The sequence below is a fragment of the Callorhinus ursinus genome, unplaced genomic scaffold (genome assembly GCF_003265705.2).
Source record: "Callorhinus ursinus isolate GAN/ISIS: 27379988/994484 unplaced genomic scaffold, GSC_fseal_2.0 scaffold96, whole genome shotgun sequence".
Taxonomy (NCBI): Eukaryota; Metazoa; Chordata; class Mammalia; order Carnivora; family Otariidae; genus Callorhinus; species Callorhinus ursinus.
The window spans coordinates 947,272-973,964 of NW_027397158.1; the positions used below are offsets into that span (position 1 = coordinate 947,272).

At 56.5% G+C, this 26,693-nt stretch overlaps 2 protein-coding genes across 3 annotated transcripts in view; one reads left to right on the forward strand and one right to left on the reverse strand.

Annotated features, from left to right (window-relative positions):
* The window catches only part of THAP4 (THAP domain containing 4), a 40,196-nt gene extending 34,630 nt beyond the window's left edge, over positions 1-5,566 (forward strand). For both annotated transcript variants that reach the window (XM_025888319.2, XM_025888327.2), the window contains one exon: positions 5,302-5,566. In XM_025888319.2, the coding sequence (XP_025744104.1) occupies positions 5,302-5,421 (120 nt within the window). In that variant the 3' untranslated portion in view covers positions 5,422-5,566. The remainder of the gene's footprint in view (positions 1-5,301) is intronic.
* Positions 5,567-11,998: 6,432 nt separating this feature from the next.
* On the reverse strand, positions 11,999-23,594 carry BOK (BCL2 family apoptosis regulator BOK). The gene is made up of 5 exons (XM_025888338.2): positions 23,332-23,594; positions 22,657-22,908; positions 19,897-20,025; positions 13,958-14,121; positions 11,999-12,812 (listed from the first exon to the last, which is right to left on the reverse strand). Exons 2-5 carry the CDS (start codon positions 22,877-22,879, stop codon positions 12,687-12,689), a joined length of 642 nt encoding a protein of 213 aa, XP_025744123.1. The 5' UTR covers positions 22,880-22,908; positions 23,332-23,594; the 3' UTR covers positions 11,999-12,686.
* Positions 23,595-26,693: the final 3,099 nt, after the last annotated feature.

Below are 26,693 nucleotides of genomic sequence, written 5' to 3' on the forward strand. Positions count from 1 at the left end.
TCAAATAAATAAATAAAATCTTAAAAAAAAAAAAAAAGAAACCAAGAGTCAGACGCTTAACTGACTGAGCCACCCAGGCGCCCCAGTACTTTTGCTTTAAAAATGAGCTGACTTTCAGAGACATTACAGTGAGGGGGTAAAAGCAATCTCTCCTACTTACCCACTTATTTTCTATTTTGTGTTGTTGTTTTCACGTTCCTTAGACCCGTGTCTCCCAGGGCATAGTTTGCCTTCATCCTGAAGCCCTGCGTTCATGCCTTCTTTGCAGTATAGGTCTGCTGTTCGCTCGGGGTTATTTCAGTCCCTATTTAACTGTGGTTCAAATGCAAATAACAGACTTTAGCATCTTAACAGTTCCTGAGGCTACACTTAGGTGGTGTGCAGACGTCACCGCCATCCGTCGCCAGAACCCTTGCATCTTACAAAACTGAAGCCCCCGTGCCGTTAAGCAGTAAGTCCCCCCCTCTCCTCCCACACCCCCTGAGGTCCCCCATTCTGCTTTCTGTGTCTACGAACCGACTACCCTAGGGACCTTGTATAGGTGGAATCACACACTAGTCTTTTTGTGACTGGCTTATTTCGCTCAGTGTTCCTCCATGTTGTAGAATATTGTGGGATTTCCCTCCTTTTTCAGTCTGAATGGTTGTCTGTCGTATGTGTGTACTGACGTCTTGCTTATCCATCCGTCAGCGGACGGCAGAGTTGCCTCCGTGTTTTATCTACCGTGAATAATGCCGCCATCAACTTGGGTGTACAGATATCTCTTCAAGACCCTGCTCTCAGTCCTTTTGAGGGTGTACCCAGAAATGGACTTGCTGGGTTGTAGGGTAGCTCTATTTTTTAATTTTTTGAGGCACCGCCATACCGTTTCCCAAGCGGCTGCACCAGTGTGCGCTCCCGTCAGCTGTGTATGGGCCCCAGCTCCCCACGCCCTCACCAACACTGGCTGTTTCTGCTTGTGTTACAGCAGCTGGAGTTGTCCGCTATCTCAGAATCCCTTATCAGATATGCGGTTCCCAAATATTTTCTCTCCTTCTGTGAGCAGCTTTTCCACTCTGCTTATAATATCTTTTGATGCATAAAAGTCTTTAATTTTCATGAATTACAGTGTGTTTGAGTTAGTTTTTGTGTGTGGTGATAGGTAAGCATCCACCTCCATTCTTCTGCATGTGAATGCCCAGTTTTTCCAGCACGTTTGTTGAAGAGACTGTCGTTGAAGAGACTGTCCTTGGCCCATTGAGTGGTCTTGACAGCTTTGTTGAAAATCATCTGACCACACATGTGAGAGTTTGATTATTTCTGGGTTCTCTGTTCTGCTACGGTCTGTATGGCTGTCATTATGCCAGTGCTGTGTGCTTGTGAAATCAAGAGGTACCTGTCCTTCAGCTTTGTTCTTCTTCCTCAAGATTTTTTATTCTTCCTATTCTGGGTCCATTGAGATTCCACGTGAATCTTAGGATCGATTTTTCTATTTCTGCAGAACATATCATTGGGATTTTCATAGGGATTTCATTAATCCTATACATGTTTGGGCAGTATTGATATCTTACTCATATTAAGTCTTCTAAACCATGAACATTGGATGTGTTTCCATTTATTTATGTTTATTTTTGTTTGGTTGGTTGGTTGGTGTGGGCTGTCTCTGTGCGGAGGAGCCACCTGAGATGTAAACTGAAGGTCTTCTCGGGTCTTTTCTGAGCCTTTCCCTGGGCATGTGCACTCACTTTCTAATTTCTCCATATATGTCATTGTTTGTCCTAGTCTCTAAAATCTGGGTCCCAAAACCAGAAAAAGTTAAAATGAAGGGGGTGCTGGCCCTTCGGATTTCCCATGAGTCCCTTGAGCTGGAGGGGGCAGGGCCTTTGCTGCCCACCGATGACAGGTCGTCCGTATTTGGAGGACAGGGTCCTTGCTGCCCACCCTGGCCCCCACAAGCTGCTCCAGAAACACCTGCACGGGGGCCCATTTCCTGGCTGCTGGACAGGCTAGTGCAGTTGTGTCCAGTGGGGAGACCAATTCCAGGGACTTCCTACTCAGTCATCTTCACTGAACCCTCTTTCACTCCCAGTTTTGAAGGATATTTTTACCATAAATAAAATTCTGGGTCAACAGGAATACTTTTAAAGTAATTATTTTGTTCCATTGTCTTCTGACCTTAATTAGGTTTGTTGAAAAGTCAGCCAAAATTCTTTATGCCCTGTACATGATTTGTCTTTTTTCTCTAGTCATTTTTTTAAAGATTTCATGCATCTATTTGAGAGACAGAACACAAGCAGGGGGAGCAGCAGAGGGAGAGGGAGAAGCAGGCTTCCTGCTGAGCAGGGAGCCCAACGCGGGGCTCGAGTGCTCGCTTCGGCAGCACATATACCAATGCGGGGCTCGACCCCAGGACCCTGGGATCATGACCTGAGTCAAAGGCAGGTGCTTCACCGACTGAGCCACCCAAGCATCCTTTCTCTAGTCATTTTTGAGGTTTTTTTCCTTCATCTTCCTTTCACTATGGTGTTCCTGGGTGTGGTTGCCTTGTATTTATCCTGTGTGGGTCTCCTGAAATTCTTGGATCTGTAAGATGGTGTTTTGGGTCATATTTGGGGATTTTCTGCCATTGTTTCTCCAACTTTTTCTGTTCCATTCTTACTTTTCCCATCAGAACTGCTACTAAACAGATGTTGGGCCATTTAATACTGTCCCGCGTGTCCCTGAAACTGTTCATTCTTCTTCAGTCTGTTTTCTCTATATTAGTCATTTTAGATATTTTAAAGATTTTATTTTTAATCTCTGTGCCCAGGATGGGGCTTGAACTTGTGATCAGGAGTCACACACTCCAGTGACTGAGCCCTCCAGGGACCCCCAATCTGGACATTTTTACTGACCTGTTTTCAAATTCACCGAGTCTTTCTTCTGTCTCCAGTTTGCTGTTAAGCTGTTAAGGGAATTTTTTATCTTTCTGTCTTTGTGCCTTTTCTCAAAATGATACTTTTTCCCAGTTTCCTCTCCTTTGCCTGCCCTCCTCCCACACCAGGAGCCTTTCCTTGTCGTCTGTGAGGGGCAGGGAGGGGTTTGGTTCCAGTCATGGCACAGCTGTGTGTCCATAGCTGTGAAACAAATTCTGGCCCTGGACCCCCTGTGGGTGAGCTTCTTCGCCTGTTCAAGGACACGGAAACATGTGCCCACACGTATGTATACGTATACACACACACACACACACACGGAATATTATTCTGCCGTTAAAAAAAAATTAAATCCTGCCATTTGCAACATGAATCCCTGAGGGGATTACACTAAGTGAAGTAAATCAGTCCAATAGAGAAAGAGAAATACTGCATGGATTCATTTACATGTGAAATTTTTAAAAAACAGAGTAGAATGGTGGTGCCTGGGGGCAGAGGGATGGCAGGTTGTAGGTCAAAGGGCACAGACGTCCGGGTGTAAGAGGAGAGAGTCGTGGGGAAATGACGCACAGCATGCTGTCTGCACTTAATACGCGTCGTATAAAATTTGCTCAGAGAGTAGATCTTAAAAGCTCTCACACTCCACACACACAAGGTAACTGTGAGGGGACCGGGGTGTTGGCTGACACCATACACACACGTGTCCAAGCGTAACGTTGTAGCTTTACACCTACACAGCGCTGTGTGCCGGTCCCATCTCAGGAAAGCCGGGGTTCAGGGAAGAACCTGAGTGTTTGCGGCAGGCAGCGTGCACATGCTCTGATCCTCGGTCGTGTTCACTGGCGGCAAGCCATCATTTCTGTAAAGACGGCCTAGAAGGGGCGCCTGGGTGTCTCAGTTGTTGGGTGTCTGCCTTCGGCTCAGGTCATGTGGGATCGAGCCCCACATGGGGCTCCCTGCTCAGCGGGAGGCCTGCTTCTCCCTCTCCCACTCCCCCCTGCTTGTGTTCCCTCTCTCGCTGTGTCTCTCTCTGTCAAATAAATAAATAAAATCTTAAAAAAAGACGGCTTGGAAGCTTTCGGCACACTGGGATTCCCATGCCCAACAAGCTGGGCCCTTCCTGCCTCCACACCCACGCCTGCTTTACAGGGGGCGCAGTAGCCACCATGGCTTCCTAATGTCTTTGTTTTAGGGCCTGAAACACATCCACAGCCATCTTCCTCCTGAGCTTCCTTTTCCACCTTTTCCCTAATGAAGGAAACAAACAAAAAAAAACGCTTTGAGAAAGCATTAAAACGTGGGGAAATTCTCACATCACACTTCCCTCCACAGTCCTATTTCTGTGGGGTGGGTGCAGTCTTGGGAAAGTGAGCACACTTGGCTAAAATAAGAACTTGTGTTTGTCCACATGGACCCTTCCTGAACCCTCAGAGGCCACAGGACCTCTTGACCCGGCTTTGTGTGCAGGAGCTGGGCTCTGGGCTGCGTGGGCGCGCGGCCTCTGACCCCCCGATCCCCCGACAACCTGAACAAGCTCCCCTTGATGTTGTAAAGACTAGTGGTTGCCTCCAACCCCCTCTTTCTCAAGTGGGGATCCGTCTGTGGCGCAGACGGGTCTTGGTTTGATGATGCTTTAGCTGTGGTGGCCGACTCAGGATGACCACGGAGTTGTTACGAGTGAGCTCACCAGATTGCTGGCTGTTGCCAGAGCCCATGGGAACCAGAGTGAGGCTGTGCGCAGCCTGCGTCGGCGTTAAATCCTTCTAATGACTTCCACTGGGAGAGGGAGATGGCGCGGGGACGTCCTCCGAGGGACTGCGCACCCGAACGAAGCCTACAGGCGACTCCGGTTTCATACATTCCTGGAGGCGCCGGTGTGCTCCGAGCACTGGGAAGACGGCGGCCCGTCTGGTTGTCTCTCCGCCGTTGCTTCACGCTCTGTAAGGACAGGACTTTCTCATTGGCCGCCACACTTTGTTTGGGTAAATTAGTGGTTCCAAAGGTGGTGGCACTGAGTTTTTCGAGAACACGGGTGACGTCAGTTCAAGTTGTAAGCATGAAAGGGAAGGGGGGGGAAGGCAGGAATGCGTCGGAAGGTCAGCTTTTGTCTGAAAGGAAAAAGTGGCTGGGTCCTAAATGAGCTGAGACGAGACCAAGTCCCGTGCATGCCTGTTGGTCTTCTGGGGACAGCCGAGGGGCAGAGGAAGGGCCCAGGGGTCAGGACCCCTTGATGTTGGCACGCCTCGCAGCGGCTGTGGGCTGAGCGTCCGTCACCCACTGGCGGGGACACTGTGCGGCCCACAGGCCTCTGACAACGGGGGCGGCATGTTGCAGCCCGAACAGAGCACTTGGCCCATGGAGGGGCCGCCTTTAGAAGATAAAACTAAGGTGTTTGTTTTGTTCTGCTCAGATCACCCGAAAATTCAGGCTGAATTCTGAAGGCAAACTTGAACAGACAGTCTCCATGGCGACCACTACCCAGCCCATGACTCAGCATCTTCACATCACCTACAAGAAGGTGACCCCGTGACCCCGAGTGTGTGTCGTGACCCTTCGGCTTCTCCGTAGACACTCGCAGCAGGTGCGGGTGTGGCCACAGGCCTCGTGGGTTCCAGAGTATTGCCACGGGTTCCTGTAACAGCGTAGAAAAACCAAATAAAAGGCCTTTATTTTTATGACTGAGCATTTTGAATATTATCACTCGTGTAGACTGTGCGTTTCTTTCATCAGCTGGTGAGTATTTGTTTTCCAGTTGTTTCCCTAAAAAATTAAGGAGTGACGCTTTTTCCCTTTCTTTTTCTGCTGGTAGTTTTGGCAAGACCTAAAATATTTATAAGTTTTCCTGGAGGAAGTAATAAGCTGACGACAAACGGACAGAAAGGGTGACAGTTATGTTACTGTTTTTGAAGCTAACGGTCTCGGGCCCCACATCCACACAGATGAAGGGCATCCCCAAGGCCAGAGGACGGTCTGAGCTCAGTGCCCTCAGGTTCATCTTATGCTGGAGCAGAACACTGCTTCCATTTGTGTGTTCGCTGAGAAGTCTCCCAAACGTACTTGAACCCCTCATACTCATCACCCTGCTATTTCCCACCAACGGCTTCCTCTGTTCTCCCTTTTTTTTTTTTTTCTGTTCTCCCCTCTTTTGGCTGGCATATTTTTAAACAAATTCCGGGCATTCACCCCTGACTGCTTCATTATGCATGTAAAAACAAAACAGAGCCGTTTTCTTCTCCCTCACACACCACCGTATCCAAAGCCTTGCCAGGAAGACGGAGCCACGTGCGAGGGAGGTGGTGCTCCAGCCTGGGGAGACAGCCCCGGGGCTGGGGGACCACAGGCATTACCAGCTGGGGTCGCTAGTACCTCGGAGCTCAGACAAGGGACCAGGGCTGGTACCCCCAGTGCCAAGGGGTGGGGAGGTTGATGCTGGCTTGCCGAGTAAATCAGGCGTGGGAGACTCAAAGTGTAAATTCACCCCGAGGCAGGGTCCCCTCTAGCTGGGAACCTGTGAGATGAGACCAGACCATGAGCTTCCAAAGCACCATGTCAGGACAGGGTTGGGTGGACATTCCTGGGCACGTCCAGAACCCGAAGGTGTCAGAGGACTCTCTTTGGCTCCCTGTCTGCCATCCAGGCCCGTGGGGCGGAGGTCCTGCCTCCACAGCTTCACTGGGCACAGCCCACGCTGCCGGTGTCTTGGATGCCCCCCTTACGGGATTATGCAAATACACCACATGGCTTAGATGCCATTCTCTGGGATCTCTGTGGCTGGAATCACACACCAGTGGTCCCACCCATGTGGGGCGCTGGTCTCTGCCTGGGTCGAGGCCAAGACTCCTGGCCACTTCACCCTCCAAAATCTAGATGGAGATAGCAAAGCCCCTCTGGTTAGGATTTCAGCATACGGGTTTGGGGAAAACAAGCATTCAGACCTTAGCACCGAGGGAACCGGGAAGTATCTCAGAGCCGAGGGAAGTCCTCCTGCCCTGCTCCTGAGTCTCGCAGGCCTCCCCGGGGTCTGGGAGGTCAGCCCCCAGACCTGCATGCAGGGTGGGCTTGGAGCCCAGGACAAGACGCAAATGCCCTGCACAGTCGTCTGGTCTCCTCCTTCCGTGCCATTGACTCGGCGGGAAGCGGGTCCCTAATCCCGGAAGGGTTCCCGGGCTGGATTCTGGGTGTGTGTGTCTGGTTCCTCTGACCCCTCTGTTCCCTGCGGATGGGAAGTTCTCACCGGATGCTCTGTTCCCAAGGCGTGCCCAGGGCTTCTGTCCTGGCGCCAGGAGCCTCACCTGTCCGCCTGCCACCACTGCTGATGCTAAAATTAAGAGGCGCCGCGGGGCACCTCCTCCTGAGCCAGCCCCTCAGTCAGCGTCACAGACTGGCCGCCTTCCTACTATGGTCATTTCCTTGTTTTTAGGTTTCCTTATGCATCTAATAATCTCTGTGCCGAGTGTGGGGCTTGAACTCATGACCCCCGGATCAAGAGTCATGTGCTCTTCTGACTGAAACAGCCAGGCACTTTTTTTTCCCCCTTTTTTTGCGCATAGCCATTGTATGTTACTGGAACTGGTGTATTTTTTATTTTACAAAATATAAAGAGGAGCCAAAAATGCAGAGCAGTCAACAGTATTGTGATGGGCAAGGGGGCTCCCCTGGGCCCTTCCCCTCAGGTTCTGACGGACTGGGGGGAGGCAGGCTACACGGAGCGAGCAGGAGGCCGCCCAGCAGGAGTGCTGACATGGGTGGGACTGGGTCCTGTGGTTCCTGCGTTCTAGGTGTGCCCAGGGGCATCTCTGGGTGGACTGAGCAAAGCGAGAGCCCGGGTGCCCTGGGCGCAGATGCTGTGCCTGCCTCCCCCTTCCCCTTTCTTGACAGCAGCCACTGGATGGCCCCTGACTCACTCCGTGCCTCCAGGTCTGGAAGAGATGGCAAATGGAGGCTGAAGTTGCCGCCACCACGGAGGGTATCAGCTGGGACATCGCTAACCCACACTCCCCTGCTGCTGCCGCCACCCCTACGAACAGGAAGGAAGGAGAGGGAGGAAGTCCAGGCATGAGTCAGGCCCTCCCAGGATCCTGAGGAGGGTATGGAAGTTTCTGGGGTGTCCAAGGAGACCGCGTCTTCCGAAGAGCTGGGGTGGCGGACCTGTGGGGCTTGGAGCTACAGTCTGGCGCGCGTGCACTGTCCCCAAGTCTCCAGGCCTCTCTACGCTCTGTCCCGGCCACCTGCGACCTAGCTGGTGGCTCCCTCCACAGTCGTCCCCCTCCTGCAAGGCTCTCAAAGGCCCTGGTCTGAAGGGCCAGGCAGTGCCACGGGTGGAGAGGCCTAAGAAAGGGATCTTAGCGGAAATGGGTGAGATCAGGGATGGGGGAGCGCCGTAGCAGGAGGAGGCATTCTGCGCAGGGCTGTAGTTTCTCTAGTGGGGACGGGCAGAGAAGAACCACCTATTTCATGTAGCAGGGGCGCCCTGGGCACTGAGTGTCAGCAGGAAGAAGATGGGGGCTGTTGGGAGTGGGGAACACCCCACAGACACACTCTGCCCACGCCCCAGCCCCTTTGGCTCCAGCAGTCTGGGTCACTGAATCCCCCACAGCCCCCAGGGCAGGGCGAGGACAGAGCCAGGAAGAGAAGGGCAGGTTCCACCAGGACCACGGACCCACTGCCCTGGGGAGCTGGCTGACCCCGTCAAAGAGCTGCATGGGCCTCACGATGTTCTTGCCCCGTAGCCATGGTGTGAGAGAGGCAGCATGGGGAGAGAGGAAGAGAAGGAGCTCGTCAGACATGGAGAGGGACATTCAGAGACAGGCAACAAGGAAGGAGACCCCCACAGACACCCGAAGTAGGGAAGGGACAGGCCTCCCACCCCCGACTTGGTTTTTAGTAATCTCTCTGGCGGGCATGGGGCTCAAACTCTGGACCCCAAGACCGAGAGTCACATGTGCCCCTGGCTGAGCCAGCCAGGCGCCCGCAGCTGTGGTCACCTCTGCGTTCGGGGATGAAGCGCCCTGGAAGAACCTCCCTCCACGTGCATCAGCCTCAGCTTGGTTGCCCTGAAATAACTTCCCACCAGAAACCCAGCGTGAAAGAGGGATTCTTTCCTTTAATTGTCCACCGTTGGCATCAGGAAGCCCAGGAGCCTCACGCGGAGGCTGTGGTGGAGCTGCAGCGGGCAACACGGGGCCAGGGGGCAGCCGGCGTCACAGCAGGTGGGGCGGGCTCCCAGGCCGCAGGCACACTGAGCCCTGCCCCCCGGCCCAGAAACGGCCTCGTGCTTTGTTTTCTCCATCCTTGCGTGGGCTGAGATGGTGGTACGGCACCTCTGGCTGGCTCCGCGTGCGTCACACGCTTCTGCGTTTAAAGACAAAATATTATGCGTCCGAACCATTTCCAATGCACGTTTTAGGATTAGAAAATGTTTTACTTAAGTGCTTGGATTTTGACCTCTTCTAAGGTAAAAAAAAATCTTGGTTCTTTGCAATATTATTTGCTTTATGCTACAGAGACCTATAATGTTTTCAGGATAATGATACTGTTATTAACAACAGGACCACGCCTGGAGCTTGCAGTTTTTCCTCTTGTTTTTGCACCTTTCACAGCAAAGAGATAAAGTTAAAATATAGGATAATTGGAATAATTGGTTTTCCTGGGTGCTTAGCTCACCGACCCGAATACAAGCTCATTTGTTTAATTTCCACCGATCGACAGTTCCCAAGGTGGCTTTCTTATGAGACACCTCCTCCGTGACTTTATTGTCAGAACTCTGCAGTAAGGCGCGCTTCGGCGGCCCCGGGTGAGACGCACAGGTGCGGGGATGGCACCGCGGCCAAGCCCCGGCTTCCCGGGCAGGTCCCCTCCTGCTGGATGCCCGCACTGCTTCCCGGCTTCAGCTGATGATGTCACATGAACAACCTGTCGCTCGGGGTTTCTGCCGGCGTGTGTGGGCTAGATGTCGAGGGGTGGGGTTGTCCGCGCTAAGGGAACGGCACGCAGGACCCGTCCCCGCAGGGACCGCGCCATCCCACCCCCACCGCCTGCCCCGCTGACCGGCTGTGGTCGGCGCTGGGACGGGCTAGCCTACTGGGTGGGGAGAGGGAGCTGGGGTCGACTGGGTTTGCATTTCTTTTTTTTCTTTTTGTTCTGGAATTTTGTAGCTGAGCTCTTTTGAATTAGCAGTATTAATCCTGATATTCTTAATGTTCAGTTACGGCTTTTTTATTGGGTTGAATACACTGTTGGAACATAAAGCTCACCATCTTAAAGTGTATAAAAACTAGAGTGTGCAACGCAGTGGTATTTCGTATATTCACAGCATTGTGCAGCCGTCATCACTATCCACTCCCAAGACGTTTCTGTCGCCCCAGGAGCCCCGTGACCACGGGACGGTCACTGCCACCCCCCAGCCGCAGGCCCTGGAGACCACTCCTGCTTTCTGTCTCAAGTTAAAATATTTTTGAAAATGTTAAATGTTATAAACATTTTTACCCAGTATTTTGTCTTTATTGTTCCTGAATTCTGAGTCATATTTAGGAAGGTCTTGTCTACTCCCCAGTTACAGAGAAAAATCACCCATTTCTTAGTACTTACTTCGTGTTTACACTTAGCCCTGTGATCCACGTGGAACTCATGTCCCACCTGGTCTCTGTCTACGCTTGTCAGCACACGCATCTTCTCCACACCTTCCTCACTGACTCCGTGTCGTGGGCACCGGGGTCTGACTGTGGCTGTCCCAGGTGCCCCGGCCACCACCCGCACGTGGCCCCCCCACTCAGGTTCCACGCCAGATGCCACACGGGGCTCGGCGGCAGGCAGACTGCTCCCTCACCTCTCTCCTTTTTAAGGTTCTTCCTGGCTATTTTTGCTTTTTAAAGAAAGTTTCCTCCCACGTGAACTTTGTAATTAGTTTGTTTAAAAAAAAAAAAAAACCCATTCAGGGGCGCCTGGGTGGCTCCATCGTTAAGCATCTGCCTTCGGCTCAGGTCACAATCCCGGGATCCTGGGATCGAGCCCCGCATCGGGCTCCCTGCTCCGCGGGAAGCCTGCTGCTCCCTCTGCCGCTCCCCCTGCTTGTGTTCCCTCTCTCACTGTCTCTGTCAAATAAATAAAATCTTAAAAAAAAAAAAACCATTCTGATATGTTTACAAGGATGGCATTAAATGTATAAATTGACTTAATGAAGAATTGTCTTCATGAGATGGATTTCGTCTTCAGAACGTGGCGTTTCTGTCTGCTCAAGCCCACTTGGGGTCTTGAAGGTACATCAATAGTTTTCCTCACACAGGCTCTCAGGCTTCCCGTATGGTTGATGCGTAGGAATCTGATCTTTTTGTTGCTGTCGGAAATGGAGCATCTCTTCCGCTGCGTTTTCTAACCCTGTCAGAGCGGCCTCAGACCCCGCTACTGTCCTGAGCATCCTCTCTGCTGCCTGCCTGCCTCAGGATTGGGGCCGGGCGTGAGGGAGGATGCGGGGCAGGTGCAGCAGACCTGACCTGACCAGGGCACCGGCCCTGGCGAGGGTGCAAGGGGGCCAGGCAGGGCTTGGAGGAAGCAACAGGCCTCCCAGCGCAGCCGACTCCCAGCGAGGTGTGGACAGGCTGCTGCTTGTGCACAAAAGCGTCAACTGTCAGGATTCTTGCTTCCCTGGGAGGCTGGATGGGAGGGCAGGGCCAGCGACCGCAGCAGGCCTCAGCCACTCGTCATCCAGAACAGGAACCAGACTGAGAGAGGCCACATCGCAGCCCCCCAGCACCATATGCCTGTGGCCGAGCAGGAGTCGGGCCCGCTTGGGGATAGTGTCCTTGCATCAGAAAGCACAGAGTGAGGACTGCCCGGAGCCAACCGTGAGGTGGCCACGGGAGCCCAAGAAGGGGGTGGAGGCTGTTGCTGGCCAAGAGAAGGCATCGAATGGCCTGGCTGGACTGTGGAGCCGCGCCGGGCAGGACAGCTGAGCAACCCGCCACTCGTTACCGGTGCACGTGCATGAGCATGACTAGGAGTGCGTGCGTGTGCGTGCAAGCATGTATGCGCGCACGTGAGCTCCCCGTCGTGGGGCGTGGCCAGACCCCCTCATCAGGGAAGATGCTGACAGGAAAGCAGATGGGTCACCCTCCATGGCCGTGACACTTTATTGGAATTGAACACGCACACACCAACCTTCCTGTTCATGGGCTCGTGCACTTAAGTCAGTGTGCCATCCTGGAGCCCCACACCCCTGGTCCCTGCCACACAGGACCCTGCCATGGGAGGGGGACACACCCATCCCTCCAGAAATGGACTAAGCAACCAGCACATAAGCTTTATGCCCTGTTTGCAAGGTCAGTAAGACCCCACGGCTCCTCCAGCCTTGGCCAGGCCAGCGTCACCTTCTGACTGAATGAGCAGGGCCCACTGCCCACAAGGACCAAGGCCACCTCATGTTCTGACACGGTCCCTCTTCACGGAGGGGACCTGGGCATCAAGTGAGAGCCTGGTGTTCCCAGCTCCCTTCCTTTCAGACCTGGGAGGTGACCCTGACTTTCTGGCTCCAGAAAGAGGACGAGCAGAATTTCCAGGGGGAAAGGGAGCAACGGGGAAGGCACTGAAGCCCAGCTCCAGGCCAGGGAGGCCCCCTCTGCTGCCCCTTCCAGAGGGCCTGGGTCTGCGGGCGAGGGGCTCAGGGCAGGGCCTCCAGCACGAAGGCGGGGCTCTGAGCATCGGAGCCTTCCCGGCCCGGTCGAGAAGGATGTGGATGCTCTTGGGGGCCCAGGGCCTCCTGGGTCGGAGCGCCCGGCTTCAGCCTGGGCTGGAGCCAGCAGCTCATCTCTCTGGCAACAGCACGAAGAAGGCAGCCTTCAGGAAGCGTCCAAAGCTGCAGAGTGCGGCCACGAGCCAGTGGGAGCGGAAGCTGGGCTCCGTGCTGACCACACACTTGAGGACGTCAGTCTGGGAGGCAAAGAGGACACGGTTAGAGAACAGCGCACCTTGTACGGGACGTCAGCCGACTCCCATGAGGAGGTGCCTGAGGCCGTCAGGGAAGGTCTGTGGTCTGCTCTGGACCACGGGAGGGGAAGGGAGGAGCTCGACGTGGTCAGAGGCCTGCAGACAGGACACTGCCCAGCTGGGGACTCCACCACCATCCCCAGGCCAGGTGCCAGCTCCCAACACGGCCTCCTGCCTACTGCCCACAGGACCACAAACACCCCCGCGTCCTGCCTCGGCACAGTGGAGCCTGGGGTCCAGGAAGTGACCAATCCAGCTGCACCGTCCCTCAGAACAGGAGTGGGAACCGAGCTTTCCAGAAGCCCAGTGAACAGCCATTCCTTATTTCTTTCTATTCCTGCTGCAGTCTGGATGCTGAGCGTGGGGTCGACCCGTGCTGGCTCCATGGGGGGCACAGCAGGAGGACAGAGGCCTCGGCGAGCTCTCTCTGCTGAGGAATGGCCACAGCCAAGGGTCAACCTGGAAGCAATCTCGTCCCCACCAATGGCAACTCCAGAGGAGACCGCAGCCCCAGGCACCGCCTGACCTCAGCAGAGGCTAAGCTGTCGTCCCAGCCAGTGGACGTCACACACCCTTGCCCACCACCCATCACAGAGGAGAAAACGGAGATTTCCTCTGGGGGGGCTGGCCCCCCAAGCCCAGGGCCCAGCAGCCCCCGAGGCCTGGCCAGGGCTGGGCGGGCAGGTGGGGGGTATGGAGACGGTGGTGGGTATGACTCACACACCCACCCCTGCGGGCTGGGCTGGTCTCATTCCGGCATCGGAACATGGCTGGGAGGGGGTGGGGTGCAGAGGCTCTGGGCAGTGACAGGACTTTCCCTCTCACAGGCCAAGGGGCCCATGTCTGCAGACCACCTCCTGCCACGCAGGGGCTCTGGGGCGGCAGGTCTTTAGCACCGGAGCTGGAGGAGGGCGCTCTGGGCGTGGAGGTAGCAGAGGACAGGCCAGCACCGGAGCTGGGCAGCAGGAGCAGCTCTGGGCCTGGCAGCCCCGCCTCACCCCTCCTCCAACCCCCGACAACCCCACCCCGCAGTTGCTCAGGCTGTCAGCCATCCCCACCCCCACCCCAGCACCTCAGGTCCCCCTCACCCATCCGCCGCGCCTTCGCAGCCAGGGCGCCAGGGTCTTGCGCACAAATTCCCCGAGGCAGTCGACGAGCGCGTGGACCATGGCAGGCTGGGCCTGCCGCACACAGTCTATGGCCAGCCCTGCGGCCACCGAGTACAGGGACACCACCTTGCCCCATGTGATGCCTGCAGGGAGAGAGACAGACGCTGGTCAGCAGAAAGCCACCCAAGCCCTGGCTCCGGTCCAGCCCTCGGGGTCACATGAAGGCTGAGATTCTGAGCCACGTCCCCTGCCATTCCTCTGACGCTGCCTCTCCCTGCAGCTCCCCGCCTGCACAGGCGCCCTGTGAGCTGACTGTGGGGTGCGAGCCCCAGCCACCACCCACGACACGTCAGTCCTGTCACCCTCAAGAGCAGTTCTTGGGCGGAGATTTTCCAAGCCTCCATCATACACCTGCGCACCTGCGCCAGAGCCCAGGCCAACTTCACCCAGCCCACCATCCACTGGAGGAGGTGAGGAGACAGCTAGGCCGTGCAGGAAGGAGGAAACTGAGGCTGGGGTGGGAGCGACTGACTCAGAGTTGCACACACTGCACAGGGAGCGGCCTCCAGGGGCACCTGCCCCGGGCCTGTCTGCTCTGATGGGCCAGGCGAGGGCACCAGGACACTGTCTACATAAAGCAGCCGAGGCCCGTGATGGGAACCACCTTCCCCAGACCAAGGAGCCGCTGGGAAGCAGAACCACCCTGGAGCCCGCCTGGTGGGAAGAGGCTGCCGAAGGACAGTGGGGGCAAGCCTGCCTGCCAGTGCTAGGGCGTGGGCGTCCTTAAGTGTAAGAAGAGTTCACGAGTCAGCGAGAGCAGAGAGAAACCTTGCAAAAGAAAGAGGAGCACAGAACAAACAGCTGCTTCACAAAGAAAAACTACAAATGCATCAAACGTCTGCAAAACGTCTGCCCTCGCGAAAAACCAAAGAAAGGTCAGAGAACACAAGACAGAGATGGCCATCTATCAGATTAAAGCTTCACGTGTCAGTGTGGGCTGCTCCTCGTCGGCCGCTGGGGCAAACAGCCGGAGGGCGCCCGCAGCCTCTGTGAAAGGCCACGCCCCGCACGCGCCACCCTCCTGCACGCGCCACCCTCCTGCACGCACCACCACCCGCACGCCCCGCACACCCCGCACACCCCGCTCGCGACGCCGCTGCGGTGCTGGCAGGACAGGAGGCCCAGGAGGCAGCATCTGCAGAGGGCACCCCTGCCCCCAGGGCACCTGCACACAGCAGCCAGAGCCATCAGTCCCCAAAATGAGGAAGTGACAAAGCGCCCGTCAAGTGAAAGGAAAAGCAAAGGGAGACAGGACTCAGCCACAGAAAGGGATGGAGCCCTGACACCTGCCACGGTTGGGGGTTAGGGGAGCCTCAGAAACACGATGCTCAGTAGAAGCAGCTGACTCAAAAGGCCACGTACGCTGTGCTGGTCCAACCTCGTGAACAGTCCAGAACCGCTAAATGCAGGGAGACAGAAAGGGAGCAGGGGGGAGGGGTGCAGGGTGAGTGCCGAGGGGGCTCCCGGTGTCCTCCCGCGGCGATGAGAAACAGAGCGGGGTGGATGGACAGCACGGTCGATGCACCAAAGGCCACTGAACGGCGCACTTCGCGACGCCTGAGTGTTATGTAAGTTTCATCTCCAGAACAAGACAAAGTTTGAAGCCCATACATTGGAGCTGCCTAAAAGCCTCCTGTTACTGTTACTTTCCCTGTCTCTCAAAATAATCCAAGTTAGGTAGCACCCGCCCGGCTGGCTCACAGTCGGTGAAGTGTGTGACTCCTGATCCCAGGAGCGTGAGTTCAAACCCCACCTTGGGTGTAGAGCTTACTTTGAAAAAAATCCAAGTCTGAAATCTCACCTGAGCCCCTGGCCCCCCGAGGCCCCATTCCCTCCACCCAGGTCCTGCACACACTACCGCCCGCCTCCACGGGCCGAGCCGTCAGGGCCCCGGGTCACGGTGACAGGGGTCTCGCACCGCGCTCCCCAAGGTGAACGCCACGTTCTGTGCCGCGACTCGGAGAGACGCCTCACGGTCCCACGAGGGGACAGCAAGCTCCACGTGGCGGCTACACTTGAAGGGCCTGGAAGGTGCCGGCTCGCGGGTCTCCAGGGGGCGGGCCTCGGGTCTTCTGCATCTTGTGTCTTACGGAGAGATCATCTCATTACCATAAATTGGTAATAAATTACCATACACTACAGCGGCCTTCAGGTGCGTTCCCCAGCTCCGGCTCAGCCCCCACCCGCCAGCAGTCAGGCCCCTGGCCTGGCAACCGCACCTCCGCTCTCTGCGTCCGCGGATTTCCCCATCCTAGGCATCTGTGCTGAAAGGGCTCACACCCAGCTCTCCATGTTGGGTCTGGCTCCTTGCACCGGGCACAGTGTCCGCAAGGTCCATCCGCGTGGTCGCGGGGGTCAGCGTTTCTCCTGATGGCTGCGTGGTGTTGTGCTGTGTGAAGACACCACACCTCGCGCACCCGTCCATCAGACGGTGGGCGTCTGGGGTGTCCGCACGTTGTGGCTATATTCGGAGTGACGCGCTCTGGACATCCGCGTAGCAGACACGAGCTTTCATCTCTCAGGGCAGACACCCAGGAGGGGGAACCCCATTCAGGTCAAACCACGTTCCCGGGGCCGCGCCGCTCAGGTCCCCGCCGGCGCTCCTGCTCCAGAGTCCGCCACCCTGGTGCACCAGCGGTGGGGCCTCACGGCGGGGCCCCTGTGCGCCACCCCGGGGGCTGGGGAGGAGCACTCTTCGTGGGCTCCGGGCCAGCTGCACATCTTCCTCGGGGAAACGTCTATTCTGATCCTTTGCTCATTTTTAGTATTGGTTTTAAGAGTTGTTTATCTGTTGCATTTTCCGATCTTTCTGTGGTAAACTATTTTGCTCTTGTAATAAGAAGAAAAAAACAAAAACTCCTGCCAACTTTTAATCGGGGAGGGAAAAATCAGTGTTTCCCCTGAAACACTGGAGCTGAGCAGCCAAAGGGCGAACGCTGCCAGGAGCCACGCTGGTGGCCGCTGCCTCTGACGGGAGCACGGCCGCTCAGAGACGCCTCCACAGGTCCCTGCCCTCAAGCTGCCCCTGCCGCCAGCCAGAGCCCGGCCTCAGGCACTGCCCGCACCCCAGGGGGCTTGCCAGGAGGCAGTGGGGGTGCAGGGTGCAGCGTGAGGGTCAGTGCAAGGCCAGGCCCCCTGGCAGTGGGGGTGCAGGGTGCAGCGTGAGGGTCAGTGTGTGCAAGGCCAGGCCCCCTGGGGGGGGCCGCGGGGAGACAGGGGCGGACCAAGGCTGGCCAGCGCCTTATGGCCGGGGCTGACCCTGTGGAGAAAGGGGGGTGGACGAGGGGCAAAGGGGAGGCCTGGCAGCAAGGGGGAGGGTGGAAGGGGCAACCGAGCTGGCGAGGGGCACGGTCTGAGAGCCAGGTCACTGCAGAGCCGGCAGATCTGCAACGTCACTCTCCACGGAGCCCTGCCCCTGCTCCCTTTCCAGGTGCCCCTGAGGTTCAGAGATGTTAAGACACCAGCTGCAGGTCACACAGCCAATGAGGGAGCAGCTGCCCCAGCGCCCCGTGGGGCAGGTGCAGGTGTGGAGGCTCTGCCAGAAGGAAGGGGCGGGGGGCCGCGTGGGGCAGGCCTGCGGGCGCCGAGTGGCTGGAGGTGCTTGAACGTGAAGGGGTATATTCGGTCCCATCTCAAATGAAAATCACAAGACTTTAAGTGAACTCCACAAGTGGACTGAGCTGCCGGTGGCCTGTGTCCATTATCCCCACCCCTCCCCCATCCCAAGGCCTTCCATCGCCCTCCCAGAGCCCAGAGCCTTTCTGAACCTCTCAGGTCTGTACCCACACCGAGCAAGGCCGGGCAGGTGGAGTGGGTGCGCCGTGTTGGGCCGCCTGTCCACTGTCTCCTGCCCACACGCCAGCCACCACCCAGGGGCCTAGCCGGGCCTCCCGGCTCGGTCCCAACCACCAGCAGGCCAGAGCTGCATTCTCAGAGATAAGCCTTCCTTTTAAAGCCAGACCTCGGCTCATAAACCAGCCGCCCAACCCCCGAGACAGTCACAGGGTGGCCACCCACGCACCAGCAGCATCAGGCCCAGGACACAGAAGCCCAGGGAGGGCTGAAGGTGGTCACCAGCCTCGAATGCCCGCTGCACCCCAGGCTTCCTGGGCCCTACCTGCTGCCTCCTCCTCAAGGCACCTTCCCATGTCACCCGCACGGGTTGCCCCAGGACCGAGGTCAGACTGTTAGAACACTCTGAAGGAAGCTGGCCCTCCGACCAGCCCACCCAAGCTCCCCCGTCACGATGTCCTACCCTTGCTGACCCCTGGGGGGTCAGTGCTGACTGGGGGCAGCCTGGAGAAGGTTGGCTTCTGCAGCTGGCCATCCTGTGTCCCCACCGCACCCACCAGGAATTGGTGGGGCCTCATTGGGAAGGGACACTAGAGGTCAACATGTGGTCACCCCGGAGGGGTGTGGTCAGTGGGGCTGGACATCAGCGGGGCTGGGGGTCCACCTCCGATGGGATGAGGTGGTCCCTCTACTCCATGTCCTTTCCCCTGCAGTGGCGGCGGGGGGTGTTCCCCTGCAGAGTGTGGGCTGCATCTGCAGGGGGTGGGGACTGTGGCTCCCCCTGGCACCCCCCCCACCCTAACTCTGCTGCTGTTCCAATCATCCTATGGACAAGGAAACCAAGGCCAAGGTCACTCGGCTGGCCAGCAACAGACCCAGAGCCGCCTCCCAGAGGAGGGGGTATGAGGCCTCCCTGCTGCCTGGGGCCCTTCCAGAAAGCATCAGAGGGAGGCTGGCCCTCCCCACTTGGCACATGACTACTCACTCCCCACTCCAGCTGGGATGCAGCATCTGGAACTCTCTAGCTCTGCGGCCCCCAGCTTTCCCTCCCTGAGGGCTGGGACTGGCTGTCCCGTTCAGCACCTCGGGATGCCGGGGAACACCTGCGGGATTTGCTGACGGAGGAGGTGCTGAGTGGGGGGCTGGGGCTCCGGTGGCGTAGATGGCAGAGCTTGGCCCCTGTTACGCAGCAGGACGCAGGAGCAGACTCACGGAGCGTGGGTGCCAGGACAGGGCATGAGGTCACAGGTGGGGGGATGAGGTCTGTGGAGGTCTACGGACCACAGAGAGCCCAGCAGCCTTCCAAGGAGAGGACGTGAGGACAGGAGAAGGGTTGGGAGGGGTCCTGTGGCCTCCTGTGAGCCTGCAGGTGGGTGTGCAGACAGGAAGCAATAGGGGCTGAGGCTGGGGGGAGGGCACAGACGGGGCACCAGGAGATTCCTAGGGGAGTGTGGGCCAGCCAGGTGAGACAGGTGTATTGTGATTCCCCACTCTCTAGCAAGCCGCTGCACTGGGGCTCATGCCCTCCTGAATCCCCCTCCCTGGGATGTGCGGCTCCCCCGGTGACGTGCCTTTGACAAACAGAATTTGGCAGAGTGATACTGTAACTTCTGAGGTTACAGCACAAGAGCCTGACAATGCCCACCCAGGCCGTTTGTGACCCTCCCCTTTGGGACCTGGTGCCACGCCGTGGGACGCCCATTCCCCAGGCCCCAGGCCACGTGCAGGACACACTGGGGACAGCCTGGCCCCCCTCCAGCCAACGAGCAACACCAACGGGCAACCTGGACCACGCAGCCCAGCAAGACCTCAGTCCACTGCACCCCAGCTAATGCCGGTCAGAGCCACGTGGAGGCCTGGGCCCAGCTGCCCAGCAGACAGATCCACTATCCTCGGAACCTGGGGAGGCACCGTGCATCACTGAGGCAAGCTTCTGGGCCGGTTTGTGCAGCAGGAAGATGGCTCCAGGACCTGTGGGGCCTACTTGCAGCAAAGCCCTGCTCTGGCCCACAGGCCCCGGCCCACTGCAGCACCGTGGGCGCCCCGGGGTGGGTGCCCAGGCCTACCTCCGGAGAAGATCTGAGAGGCCACAGCCAGGAAGGCGTCGGTCACCACGGTCTCAGACTGCAGGGAGATGTTTAGCTGGCGAGCCACATTGCGGTAGACGCTGGGCCGAATCAGCTCCAGCTCGTCCCCTAGGCAGTCACACAGAGGGTCAGAGGTGGTCCTGCCTGCCTGACCCCAGCCCCGCTGTCACCAGCCCACTGCTCATGGCCCAGGGCCACAACTGGCACTGAACAGGCCTGATCCCTGACCCCTCACTCAGCCTGTCACATTCCCACCCCCACTTGACCCCACCGTGGCCCCTGGGGACAAGAAGACCAAGGGGGTACCGTGGGCACCCCCAGACCTGCCTCTGCGGCCCGCACCTTCTGACAAGCCAGCCACTCCCCACCCCCACCCAGGGCCAAGCCTGCTGGGCCGGTGGGGCGGGAATCCCAAGCAGGAGCAAGGGCCGTGCCTGATGTGTGACTCATGGCCCACAGTGAGCTGCCCGGGCAGCAGGCGGACTGGGCCGGCAGCCAGAGCCCTGTATGGGCGGGGGCTATGCCAGCGACCCCACACAGGTGAGGCCCCTGGACGCTGCCTCAGAGGGGCGTCCTCGCTCAGGCCCTGGCTCCACTCCGTGAACCAAGAAGCTAAGCCATTGCCCGGGGCCACCAGCACCGCCCAGGCTCAAACCTGGGCTCCCAGTGCCAAGTGGGTGTGTCTGGATGGGCAGCCACACTCAGCAGAGGAAATGCCCTCTCAGTGGCCCTGCCCGCTGCCCGTGCTCGCTGCGGTGCCCCTGGCGGGGATGTGCCAGGAATGCCACACAGCCCGCAGACTGGGTGTCCCCCAGCCCAGTCACTTATGCAGCCAACGAAAACAGGGAAATGCTGTGTGGACAGGACAGCCCGGGCCGATAAGGGCGTCCGCGTCATCCCTGGGGCCAGCTGCACTCCATCTAATTAACTAAGATCTGGATGCAGAGCAGAAACTGGTGAGGCTGGTGGGGGGTGGGGGGCGGGCGGGGGGCATGGAAATTCCCAGGGCAGGCCTGGCCGTTCCCACATGCAGACCTCGGGGCTGCTGGCGACAGGGCCCAAGAGACCGCCCATGGGGACGTGACCCAGGCTTCTTCCTGTGAGCTGCTGCACCAGGAGCTAGACGTCTGTGCTGGGGGGGGGGGGGTGGTGGGGGGCACACGGGGGGGGCAGTGGGACAGCGCCAGCCATGAGGGGGCTCACGCGGAGCAGCTCCAAGAGCAGAATGCAGCAGGAAGGCATGAACGAGAGGGCTCTGGGGGTCCAAGTCATCGCCCTCCTTAGCCATCTGCCAGGGCGGAGTCCCAGGGACTACACAGAGCCTGGCGCTGGGGAAGGACCTTGCAGGCCCTGCTCGCGAGCCGGCCAGTGCTGGGCACCCGGCCAGCCCCTGCTCCCCAGGAGCAGGCCCGAAGCCTTGGGGCTCTCAGGGCAGGACACGGGGGACTGAGGGCACAGAAACCGGCCTGCTCAGGACGGCAGAGCCCGAAGCAGGCTTTCCAGACAAGTTTAAACAATAGGGACTCTGGGCTCAGGGCAGAGGCAGGACCCAGCTCCTGTTCGCAGACAAGCAGACAGAGGCGGGGAGGCTGGGGGCAGAGGCGCAGAGCAGGCCAGGACGGAGGCAAGACTTCCTTCTGGCTACCCCAGGGGCTGGGGGGCCTCTTGGAAGACCAAAGAACCATCTTCTCCAGGGACCTCTAGAATGTTCCGCCAGTGCCATCCCCACCGCCCAGCTCAGGGAACGGCCAGTGGTGGCTGACCTCATGGGAGTCCAGGCCCTCTGGCCCCCTGCCTGATTCCCCAAACCCCACTGGCTCTCCACCTCCCCCGAGGCCTGGGCGGGCTAGCAGGCTTCCTCACAATCTCCTGCACTGCCCCCACGGAATGTGTGTGTCTGCCCGCCCCCTGCCCCACACCTGGGCAGCTGGGTCTACACAACACAAACAGGGCACAAGCAGACACTGGTGTCAGTCTAAGAGACAGGGTGTCCCCTTTCACAGAGCACCCCTACAGCCCTGCCTCCTGGGCCAGCATTTCCCCACACTCAGTGTGGAGAGCCACCCCACCAGGGCTCCGTCTTCGCCTCCCACTCCCAACAAGCAGTTACAGAGTGAGTGACCTCAGTCCTGGTGGTGAAGTAAAACTGAATCAGCTGGGCTGGCCCTACCCCCTCGGAAGATGAAAACAGTTACTGTGCTGGGCGGCCCCCCACTCCAACCAAGTACCCCCCCCCCCCCCCAGCATGACCCACCCGCCAGATGGGATTTAGCTGCCCAGACCCATGGTGGCTTTGACCCTCCTGGGGCACCGAATTTCCAGAGGGAGCCCTACCAGGCCTCCACATCAAGAGGAAAGAGCAGTGGGATTTCAGGCAGGAGCTGCAAAGACCTACTTTCCAAAACAAACATCGGGACACATGGTCCCACAAAGGATTTTTGTGCCCAGCTCAGTACAAGGGTCACTCTGGAAGTTCAGCTACCAAAACAGTATTCTTCCTGGAGCTTTCTAGTCTTTATGGCCAGAATGTCTGAAATCTGGCCTGAGCGGGCATGTTGGGGAGCTATGTGGCGAGTGGGCAGGCGAGCCTAAGGAGTAAAGAGGGGAGTGTGAGTAGGTGTGCCTTGCACAAGGCTATCCCCAACACCCCCGGGCACCCCCTCTCTGCCCGCAAAGGAAACTGAGGCCCAGCAGCGGAGGGCGCCTCCGGGGGACCCGCCGGCCGGGGCCCGCACTCACCCAGGCGCAGCAGCACGGCGCACACCTCGGCCAGGCGGCCTCCGGGGGCGGGAGCGGCGCGCTCGGGCGCGCTCCAGGCGAGACCAGCGCGCAGTAGCCGCGCGTGCACGAACTCCCGGCCGAGCGCCTTGGCCTGGGCCACCAGCTCCTTGTCGGTGGGCGAACGGTCAAAGGCGTCCATGATCTCCGCGGCGAAGACCGAGGAGCGCCGCAGCACCTCCATGGCGAGGACGCGGGCCAGGGGCGCGGCACCTGCGGGGAGACGAGCTCAGCGCCCCGGCCTGGCTGGCGGCGGGGAACCAGCCCCGGGAGGAGGTCGCCCCGCGGGGAGGGCGCAGCGGGGCGCGGGGAATGGCTGCCGCCGACTGCGAGGGACCGTTGGTTTTGGGGCCCCAAATCTTTAAAAACATGGTGTCACATTCTTTCGGATTCCAAGTTAAATCACAAAGATCCCCACGGCTGCCCGGGAAGGACCGCGGGGAGATGGCGATATGCTTTGGGGCCGCCGTGCCCGCGCTCGAAGACGAGTGCGCGGGCAGCGGAGGCGCGGGCGGGTGACAGGCGACGGCCAGGACCCTGCCCGGCCGCGCTCTCGGAGCACACCCGCCCCCGGGCCTCGCCGTCCTCGGTCTGTCCCGGGCGTCGCCGTTTGCACGGCGAGGTCGCCCTGCTCACCTCTCCCGCGGCATGTCGCGGGCGCGGGGCCGTGGAGGGGCTCTAGCCTCAGGATCTCCCGGCCGCCGTCTCCGCGGACCTCGATCCTTCCATCCGAAGCGGCGAGGACACGCGCCCGCCCCTCGCCAGCCCGTCCGCGCCCGGGCCCGGCTGGCGCGCTAGTGCACGGGCCTCCGCGCTCCTGGGGGGTGCGGCGGCGGCGGCGTAGCGGCCAGGGGCGCGCGGGGCGCACAGCGCGGCTCTCTGCCGGCGAGAGGCGAGGCTTGGGGCTTCGCCTTCTAAGGAAAAGGCAGCCCCCGGGGCGGAGCCGCGGCCCAGAGCTTCCCCGCCGCCTCCCCGTTTAAGGAGGACTGAGCGAGTTCCCGGCGAGGGCCACCGGGCAGGAGCTGTGCCTGCAAGGCCCGGTGATGGGAGCCTAGCTCTGGCATCAGCCGCCTGGGTTCACACCCGGCTCCATTTTCTTATTGTTTCGTAGAGGTTCTTTATATATTCTGGGTATGTGCGGACCGAACCCTGGCACATGGTTCGGTATTGTCGATGGATACTCGAAAATGTACGGTATTGAAGATACTGCAGAAATCTTCTGCCACTTGTGGTTTGTTATTGCTTATAATGAACGGAAGAGATTCTCAGTGAAGTCCAATTTATTTGTCGTTTCTCTTATGATTAGTGCTTTTTCATTGGAATATTCTCCTACGTTTTCTTTTAGAAGCTTAAATGTTTTACCATCTATGATGGGTCACTATTCTTCTGAATAGTGTCCGAGAGGCCAGAGCGCTTTTTTTTAAATATGAATATCCAGTTGACCCAGCATCATTTATTGAAAAGACCATCATTTTCCCCTTGAATTGGAAAAGAGCATCCATCGTAAATCAAGTAACTGTATATGTGAGGACCTGTTCTGGACTCTGATTAACCAGCCTGCTCTAATCTCAGCAAGATTAACCAGCCTGCTCTAATTCACATACATACAGCATTTCACCCAATAGCTGTAGAATATAGGTTCTTTCCATGTGCACATAGAATCTTAATCAAAATAGGGGCACCTGCGGAGGCGCCTGGGGGGCTCAGTCAGTTAAGGGTTTGGCTCAGTTCAATGATCTCAGGGTCCTGGGATCCAGCCGCATTCAGCTCCCTCCTCAGCAGGAAGCCTGCTTCTCCCTCTCCCTCTGCAGCTCCCCCTGCTTGTGCTCTCTCTCCCTCTCTCTCTCACAAACTCTCTCTCTCAAATAAATAAAATCTTAAAAAAAAAAATAGGGGCGCCTGGGGACACCTGGGTGACTCAGTCAGTCAAGCAACTGCTCAGGTCATGATCCCAGAGTCCTGGGATTGAGCCCCTGCATCAGCTCCCTGCTCAGCAGGGAGTCTGCTTCTCCCTCTCCCTCTGCTCCTCCCCCCTGCTTGTGCTCTCTCGCTCCCTCTCTCAAATAAATAAATAATCTTTAAAAAAAAAAAATAGGGGCACCTAGCTGGCTCCATTGTTGAAGCATTTGACCCTTGATCTCAGGGTTGTGAGTTTGAGCCCCATGTTGGGGCTTTTTTTTTTTTTTTTTTTTACTTAAAAGTAAAATCTTTAAAAAAAAAATGTTATTCAAAATAGACCATATCCTGGGCCGTAAAATCTCAACAAATTTCAAAGGACTGAAATCATACAAGTTTGTCCTCTCTGAATTAAATTAAAACTCAATGTCAAGAAAACTATTAGAAAGCCTCCAAGTGCTTGGAATCTAAACATCACACTTCTAAATAATTAAGGGTCCAACAGTAAATCACAACGGAAATTGTAAAATATTTTCAAGTGAGCAATAGTGAAAATAGGACATACCAAACACAGTGGGATGCAGGTAAACCTGTGCTTAGAGGAAAATTTATAGCTTTAAAAGAAAGGTTGATAATTAATGCTCCAAGTTCCAACTCAAGAACTAGAAAAATAACAAATTAAACCCAAAGGTGAAAGAAAATAACAAAAACAAGAGCAAAAACTAATGAAACACAGCAAAATCAACAATTTTCTCAATTAGAGAAAATCAACAAACCAAAAGTTGGTTCTTTGAGGAGATTAATAGAATTCATAAACTCCTGGAAATGTCTAGTGAGAAAAAGAAAACACAAATTCCAATATCAGGAATGAAAAAGAGGACATCAAGAGATACTATAAACATTAAAAGGATAACAAGGGGCACCTGGCTGGCTCTGTTGGTGCAGCATAAGACTCTTGATCTTGGGGTTTGAGCCCCACATTGGGTGTAAAGATTACTTAAAAATAAAATTTAAAGGGGCACCTGGGTGGCTCAGTTGGTTAAGTATCCAACTCTTGATCTCAGCTCAGTCTCAATCTCAGAATTGTGAGTTCAAGTTCTGCCTTGGGTCCATGCTGGGTGTGGAGGCTACTTAAAAATAAGTAAATAAGTTAATTGATTAATTAAAATTTTTAAAAAGGATATTAAGAGGGTAGTATGAACAACTCTATGACAATAAATTTGAAATTTAAATGAAACAAAATTTACCAAAACTGACATTAGAAGAAGTAGAAAATCTGGGTAGTCCTATACCAATTAAGTAAAATTAATCCATAATTTAAAATCTTCCCACAAAGAAAATTCTAAATTCAGGTGGTTTCAGGGGCGCCTGGCTGGCTCAGTCAGTAGAGCATGTGAATTTCAATCTGAGGGTTGTGAGTTCAAGCCCCATTGTGGGCATGGAGCCTAGTTAAAGATAATAATAATAATAATTAATTAGTTGATTAATTCAGATGGTTTCATTGGGGAATTCTTCTAAACAGTTAAAGAAATATCACCAACCTTACACAAACCTGTCCAGAGACTAAAAAGTGAGCAAATATTTACCATTTCATTTTGTGAGGCCAACAAAGCACTGATGGCCAAACCTATCAAGAACATGACTAGAATCAAGGAAAGCGATCAAACCTCTATCTGTCTTGGTTTCTCCATCCATAGAATACAGAGAATAGCAATACCTACCTTCTCTGGTTGTTGAGAGGACTGAATTAATGAATCCATGTAAAAACTTGCTTGTCACATAGGAAGTGCTCAGTAATTATTAGCTCTTTCTGCAGAAAACCTATAGAGCTCTAAAATGTAAGTGTGCATTTTAATGCACTCTTCAAAGCAGGAGCTGGAGCACCAGGACAGTCTGCCTCTGACATTTCTTTCTCTGATTTTTTTTTAAGATTTCATTTATTTGTTTATTTTAGAGAGAGACAGAGAGAACGTGAGTGGGGGGAGGAGCACAGGGAAAGAGACAAGCAGACTCTGCCACGGGGCTCACCTTCAGGGCTCGATCCCACGACCCTGAGATCATAACCTGAGCCAAAATCAAGAGTCAGATGCTTAACAGACTGA